General features: G+C 36.6%; 2 protein-coding genes across 2 annotated transcripts; both read left to right on the top strand.

Annotated features, from left to right (window-relative positions):
• The first annotated feature begins 394 nt into the window (after positions 1-394).
• LOC149732446 (uncharacterized) lies at positions 395-4270 on the top strand. Its single transcript, XM_089883793.1, has 2 exons — positions 395-779; positions 1093-4270. Exons 1-2 carry the CDS (start codon positions 659-661, stop codon positions 4071-4073), a joined length of 3102 nt encoding a protein of 1033 aa, XP_089739919.1. The 5' UTR covers positions 395-658; the 3' UTR covers positions 4074-4270.
• LOC149732445 (DNA repair protein RAD51 homolog 3-like) lies at positions 4261-7666 on the top strand. Its single transcript, XM_089883791.1, has 6 exons — positions 4261-4447; positions 4943-5107; positions 5647-5783; positions 6176-6322; positions 6612-6724; positions 6956-7666. The coding sequence occupies exons 1-6, from the start codon at positions 4318-4320 to the stop codon at positions 7437-7439; spliced, it is 1176 nt and encodes a 391-aa protein (XP_089739917.1). The 5' UTR covers positions 4261-4317; the 3' UTR covers positions 7440-7666.
• The last annotated feature ends 24 nt before the right edge of the window (positions 7667-7690 follow it).

The raw sequence follows: 7690 nt of genomic DNA, 5'->3' as shown, positions 1-7690 counted from the left end.
CTTTGTGACGGACGGACTGAAAATCCTTTTATATTTTATTAAAAAAATATATTTTATGGCGTTCGTGAAAACTTAAAAAGTTTGTGAAAACGTGAAAAGACAGAAATATGATCCAGAGTTTATACTTACAAAGAAAGAAAAAAAGATTTCAAACTGTGTGTCCGCATGCGAGAATATAAACGTTACGTTTCTGTTTTTTTGTGAGTGAATTCTTTAAAGGATTGCGACTTTTCTAAACCCAGCCTAACATAAAGTTCTCACATGATCTGTCGCATTTATATCAAGTGGTGTAATTTCTGTTCACCTCTTACTCAACTTCCCTTTTCTTTCGTAGATTCTTCGCAACGTCATATATTATAACACTGTTATGCTTAGTAGGGATTATAATATAATAACTCTTTGCAAACAACAAGTGGTTTTAGCTTTTCGAATCGAGAGCCTAAAATAGCGTTTTGCACATGCGCCATTTTAATAGAATAGCAGATAATATATATTTTAAGAAAGAAAAAACACAGTTTTCCTAAGTTAAACTAGCGTAACCAACGTGTTAGAAAAGAATTTATATCTGCTTGGTTTGGAAGGCAGCAATTAAAAGCGGCCGTATACAATTTTCATAACTTTTCTTATATAGCAAAAACTTTTTAAAAAGTTATAATTTATGCGTTACTTGACAATAAAATACAGAAATTTACATTTTGTAGATACTATAGTATACATCATGTTTCTTTGTCGTTTAATTTACTTTTGCTGTTTAATCCTTTATGTTACAAGTGAAAACGGTAAGTCTTATATGTGTTAAAAATAAAGCTTAGGCCTTTATAGGATAAAATATAGTCTGCTCGTTGCCATGAGGTTTGTGAGTATACCATGGGCGTCTGGTATATTAGAAACAACTCGACAGTTAACAGGATGTGTATAAATACAAGTTACAACATGTACGTATCTATAGTCTAACTCTAAAACCAACATGCGAGTGTGTGTATAACCTTGGAAAATAATTCAGAGTTCGGTTCTTTACGCTTGTATAACGATTGTTGATGGGCTGTTTTAGATTCAATTAACTCTTATTTTAATGCCATGTGTAACACACAGGTGACAAAGAGTGTGTGTGTCGCCGTGAGAACAAGCCGTGCTTGAGGCAAGGAGTTCGACTTAACGGTGTTTACACACCGTTTCAAGAATGCGACGGTTATAACGACTGTGGAGACTGGTCTGATGAAAATAACTGCGCTGACCAATGTGAACGTTTAAATCGAACTCTGTGCGAATGCTACAAGAAAGGAAACTGCGACAAAACGGATACGATATTTCATTGGCCATGTTATACTTCAGAGCAAAAATGCAACCGATATAATAACTGTGGAGATTGGAGTGACGAAAGAGATTGTAATTACAAATGTGAAGATTTTGAAACACCATGCGGTTGCCATGTGAATGGTTCTAAGTGTGAAACTGTAAACGTGATAATTGAGAAACAAACAAGTTGTTATTCGGATTCATTGCGTTGTGATAGTTACCAAGACTGTAGTGACTGGAGTGATGAACGGAATTGCAAATGTGAACAACACCAACTAACATGTGGCTGTATTTTAACCCCGGATAACTGTACTTCAAATTTAGGCTGCATTTTAAAGCATTCAGTATTAGACGGAATACAGAATTGTGCGGATAATTCAGACGAATCATGTAATATGATACAGTATACATTTCGAAGACTTGTAGTGCCGTGGCTGCTCTTCAACGTGATTCCAAATCGTCTTTACATTTGTGAAAATCAAACCTCACTGCAACGTTTCACTCAACTTGTAGAAGTTAAAAATGGGACAGAGATTTGTAAACCTGTGCTTCAGGTTCTTAATTCAACATATTCCCACATGGATTGGTGGTGCACAAGGAACGATGTTTGGCAAAGTGGCGTGCAACAGTGTGAAGATAACGGAATCCTCATAGCTCCATTTTTCTGCAATGACAATAATGATTGTAAAGACGGAAGTGACGAAATGTATGACGTACCAGGGTTTAAATGCAGAGCAAAGAACGAATATTTCCAGCTCAAACAATCGTGTGTTCTTCCACAAGTTAATCTCTACAACAACAACTCGTACTGTGAAGATGGCTCAGATAATTGCTTTGTTAATGGAAAGTTGAAATGTTTTCGTTGTTTGGATGGTAAGTTGATGATTTCAGGCAAGCAAGTTTGCGATGGGGTGATAGATTGCTACGATTTATCCGACGAATGTTTGTGCCAGGATCGAACCGTGTGTGACGACGTTTTGGGAACGTCTAAAAAGAGCTGTCAAGCAAGCGAAGTCCTTTGCAATGGAGTATGTGAATCAATTCAAACTGTGATATGTAATAAGTCAATTAGTTGTAATGATACTGATAACATGCAGCACTGCACCAAAGTCAAACAGTCGAATGCTTCAATGGAATCAAAACGTCATTTATTCTGCAGCGTTGACGCAGTGGCTACTGGATACACGAACGCAACCATGTGTGACGGCATTCCAGAATGCTACAATCGCGAAGACGAGTGTGACGTGGGATGTCCGAATCAAACAAACTTCTGTGACGTCAGAATAGACTGTCATCGAGAAATGGTCGGCCCTTCTTTGGTCTTGCATTTGTTTCCGCCGAAATATTGCGACGGTCGGCCATTTTTATCCACTATTGCAGGCTGTGCGACTGGATTCGACGAAATAGGTTGTACAGATCGTTTTTACTGCAATAGTGCCTCAAACAATGTTTTAAGTGTCGGTAAAAATCTTCTATGCGATGGAGTCCTTGACTGTGATGATGGGTCAGACGAAGCCATGGAATTATGCAAAGATACTCGCTACTACTGCCTCAATAAGCAACCTCTCTCTGTGGAAAGTAGCCGAGTTGAAAATGGATTCAAAGACTGTAGTGATGGTAGCGATGAATGCCCAGAGAATACTTCAAGAGCCACTGCCTTTTCAAGCCCATATGAGTTAATCGGCAATGATGGTTTCAGAGGCTTGTTTTGGCTAATGGGAATATTGGGAATCTTAGCAAACATTTCTGTTGTTTTCGTGACTATAGTTCAGTTAAAACGAATGAAGTTGGAAGGGCTAAAAACTGCGTATCTATTCTTCGTTATAAACCTGTCAATGTCAGATTGCTTGATGGGCGTATACTTAGTTGCAATATCGAGTAAAGGGGCCGAGTACTCGGGTAAATATTGCTACCATGATGCTGAATGGCGAAGCAGCAATCTTTGTTCAGGGTTCGGTTCATTAACAATCATTTCATCAGAAGTTTCAGCTCTGACTATGGCGGTGATGGCTACATTCAGACTTAAGTCAGTATACCACCCATTTAAATTTACATGCATCCATCCCTATACATACGCGATTCCCATGATATTCGTTTGGTTAATTGGGATAATACTTGGCACGTTGCCGTTGGTTAAAACGGAGTCTGGCTACTTCGTCTCGTCAATTTTATTCCCAAACTATTTCTATTCAACCGAAATTATTTCAAAAAAGAATTTCTTGTATCTTTATACCGAGATAGCAGAATTTAATACCAGTCATACATCTTCAACGAATTGGAACGATGTCAAAGACAGTATGGCTAAAACATTTCAAGAGCTTGAGGTAAAAGCGGAGTTTGGTTACTACGGCGAAACAAGCGTCTGCATGCCTAAGTTATTCGTTCATGTCGGTGAGGCTGTTTGGGAGTATTCAGCTTTTTTGACAGTTCTAAACGTTTTTCTCTTTCTATATCTTGTTGCTGCATATGCCGCTATTTTTGCCCGCGGACAAAAAGTAAAATTGAAAGAAGCAGAGAATCAAAGACTACAGAAGACTATATCTCTGCTTATCCTCACCAACTTTTGTTGTTGGATTCCAATCTGTATCATGGCTTTTGTGAGCTTGTCTGGCGTTAAACTTGACCGAATCGTGTACGTCATCAGCGCTGGAGTGTTGCTTCCTATAAACAGCGTCATCAACCCGATCATTTATTCAGATATTGCGGTTGACACGATTAAGCAACTCATGAAACGAGCTCAAGAGTCAGCGACACAGTTATCCCGCCGAACGTTTTAATTCTTTATAGAGTAACGTTTTTTCATTTGCGAATATGAAACTTTAAGTATTACCCGTTTTGTGCACTTTGTTTTTTGTATACTGTTTTTGTTCACTTACTAATAAAATTGTATCTCAATGTATTTTGTTGAGATGTTTTGGCCTTAAATAGCACCCCAATATTACGTCAAATAAATTCTTCAATGTTTTGAGTTTGATCTGCATCAGTGATTTCACGCGGCAATGTTTTTGTTTGGGGACCGAAATGTTAAAAATTTTGGAAGAAATTTTACAGCAGGAATTATCAAAAAACAGCCAAATTTCAACATTTTCATCGAACTTGGATAGTCTTTTAGGTGGAGGGGTTAAAGTTGGCAGCATAACGGAAATTGCCGGTAAACTAATTGAATTAACAGATGTATATATCGTATGTTAGGTCACTTTCTATTATTGTAAATGGAAACACGTAAAACCGACATGTTTTTTGCTTTATATGTTTATGAAGATCAGTTTTTACTACAATTGACCAACAAACAGAATATTTTAATTTTTCCAATTCCTTATTCTGTTATTCATAGTCAGAAAATGTGTATTGCAAGCAAACGTATTACAGTCTGTAAATTATAATTAAAAATAAAGTTGATGTTTACATCCTGCAAAATTTAGGGGTTATGGTCATTTTAAGATATATCATAGCAACAGAATTGGGTGCTAGTGAAGAATCTCCCCCCACCTTATTTCCTAACCCCTAGATTAGTGGGTTAGGTGTTGATGGTTAGGGGTTAGTGGTTATGGGGGTTAGTAGGTAGTGGTTATAGGGGTTAGCAAATAAGGTGGGGGAGGAAGACTCTTCATTAGCACCCAGAATTGTTCATGTTGCCTATTTTCAGGTGAAAGTAGCACTGGAAAGACTCAGTTGTGTTTCCAATTAGCTACAAATGCTCACATACACACCAAGTATGGTGGGGTGGGTGGGGAGACGGTTTATATCGATACAGAGATGACGTTTAAAACTGAGAGGATTGGTCAAATTGCTCAAGCAATGGTTCATCATTGTAAGTATAGCTTATAAAAAGTTATGGCACTGCTATGTACACTTTCGGCTAGTGGAAAGTGTTTGAAGTTGGTATTTGGGGTTTAATGATGAAAGGGTTAGCTGATATAGCTCGATAGTAATTACGTTTAGCGCTCAGATAATAAAGGAGTTTTTAGTAGCAGCAAAACTATGGTTAAAGCTTATAAATAAGATATATATACAGGATACAGGCACAGGTTTATCAAATGCTCAAGTGCTACTGTGCTATCATTGATTTTTGACAGGACCCAAATATTTACCATACAATTATAGTGAAACTTTAGCATTCTAATTTACAATAGTTCGTTTTCTACTTTTTCATAAGCAAAGTTCAACAGTGCACCATAGGTTATGAAGTACTAAATTACCATGGAAAACTAATCTTCTGCTAAAAGATTTTCAACCCCAAGTTTACTTAATGCATTAAAAATCCAAGAATCACTGTTTATCTAAATAATATATTTAATCCAGATTGTTTTAAAGTTTTTACCTCAGTTTTACTAGAGCAATGTTTTACAGTTGAAAGAACAAAGCATGCAACTGACATGAGTGCCGATACAGTTTTATCTGGAATATATTTATTTCGATGCATAAAAATGGTTCAATTACTTGCGGTATCTTATCAACTATTTGAATTTGTGAAATCTCACCCAAAGGTAAATACTAGTTTTATAGAATCCATATTGTTACTTGACCGAATGTGTCCACAACATGAAATCCACTGTTGTGTGTGAAGTTCTGACTGTGGCACATTAATGTCAAAGTACTTTGCCATGTAAAATGTGTAAACAATAGCGGTCCATGGTCGTTGCCATTGCAATTCTATATGGATGAGGTTACTGTTAAAACTTTGCCCCATTACTCTGTCCCTTAGAATTCTTTCATACATCTGAATGAAACATGCTTCACATGTGGCTGATGTGCAACTGTGTTTCCTAGTTGTTAGCATTTGCCTTGGATATTTTCTGCGGATTTTTTAAAATTGCTACATTGATGTCCTATTAAAATCAAACATCAAATTTTGGTGGCTAATTTAATTTATTTTCAGGTTAAGCTTGTGATAGTGGACAGCATAGCACAATGCATGCGGGCAGAGGAAGATATGAAAATAAGAAACAAACTTCTAAATAATCTTGCTGCTAATTTAAGGAAAATCGCAAGTTTGCTCAATGTTGCTGTTGTGTTAGTTAATCAGGTAAATCCACCATTACATGTTTGTAATGATCTATTTTGAGAACTGTGGTAATCTATTGCCTTATTACTGTAACTATTACCCACCCAGTGTGCTAGGGCACTTGCACCCACATGGGCCACAATAGTAGCAGCGTGAGGCTCTGGAGTCTGGGCTACAGGCAGATTACTAACCGCTGTGTCATGGTGCTGTTTGTTAATAAATACCAAACAAGGATTATTCATACAAGTTTTGTTTTAAATAAATAGAGTATTAATACCCATGTCCATTATCTAAACTTCAACATATACAGGTCACAACCAGATTTGACGAGTATGGAAACTCATGTATGGTTCCTGCTTTAGGTGAAAGTTGGTCTAACATACCACACACAAAGTTATTCCTGTACAAACTTCAAGGTCTCAGGTAAAAGTATTTTCAGTTCTCTGTTTTAATATTACATTATTTCGTTTCATATTTATTTCAATAACTTACAAGCATACCTTTTGATATTTATGTTTGTTTTTGTCTTTTTTTTTGAGTTTGCATAAATCACCACCTTGCAACAATCGGGCTCTATATGAAACAGAGCCATGAGGAGTGGTGTAGTACTTGGCAATAATTCAAGACTCCTATTTAAAATTAATTACATTTCAGATTTGCCCTTCTTACCAAGTCACCCACCCAACCAAGAGGAAAAGTAAATTACGTGATAACATCAAACGGAATCCGTGATACAGCTCATGATGTATCATATGATAACATCATAAACATATCACAAAACACAACTGAGCAGTTACTTGCTAATGATCATGATGAAACAGCTGCTCCCGTGATAAAACAATCCTTAGTTCATGAGGAAGACATACAACAACAATGGATTGAATTGTCGCAGAAACAACTCGTAACTGAGGACGAACCTGACATTGTGACATCACAGTCAGTGTCCTCTTCATCCAACCAAGCAATTATAACATCACAGTCAAAAGGTTGTTCATTTAACAAAGACATTATGACATCACAGACAGAAAGCTGTTCGACCAGCCATGACATTATGACATCAGAACAAGTTCAACAACCTCCATCTCCAATTCTGTCCAGACGAAAATCTCGAAAAAGAAAACGAGTTTTAGATAATTAAAATAATATAGTGTCAAATATAAAAACCAACTTTGCCTTTATCTCAAGTCCTATGTAGGACCTTATCCTCTGACTGTTGGGATAATAGGCCAAGGTGCTCAAAAACCTTAGTTGGAAAATGTAGAGGTTTTCTTATTCTAACAATGTTTATATTTACTCAACTATATTTAAAATTTTCTTAGTGTTTTATTATATACATTTTGTTATTAAGTTCTATATTTATTTTAGCAGGTGTTAGAATAGAACTCCTCG

The sequence above is a fragment of the Ciona robusta genome, chromosome 8 (assembly GCF_009617815.1).
Source record: "Ciona robusta chromosome 8, ASM961781v2".
Classification (NCBI taxonomy): Eukaryota; Metazoa; Chordata; class Ascidiacea; order Phlebobranchia; family Cionidae; genus Ciona; species Ciona robusta.
The sequence above is the reverse complement of the archived record's forward strand: the minus strand, read 5'-3'. Positions and strand labels throughout refer to the sequence as shown.

Bases quoted from the DNA above. Each gene is read 5' to 3' on its own strand.
- LOC149732446 (XM_089883793.1), top strand. From the start codon at position 659: ATGCGTTACTTGACAATAAAATACAGAAATTTACATTTTGTAGATACT. The intron at 780-1,092 runs GTAAGTCTTATA...TGTAACACACAG, and splicing joins TTATGTTACAAGTGAAAACG to GTGACAAAGAGTGTGTGTGT.
- LOC149732445 (XM_089883791.1), top strand. From the start codon at position 4,318: ATGTTAAAAATTTTGGAAGAAATTTTACAGCAGGAATTATCAAAAAAC. The intron at 5,784-6,175 runs GTAAATACTAGT...ATTTATTTTCAG, and splicing joins TTGTGAAATCTCACCCAAAG to GTTAAGCTTGTGATAGTGGA. The intron at 6,725-6,955 runs GTAAAAGTATTT...ATTACATTTCAG, and splicing joins TACAAACTTCAAGGTCTCAG to ATTTGCCCTTCTTACCAAGT.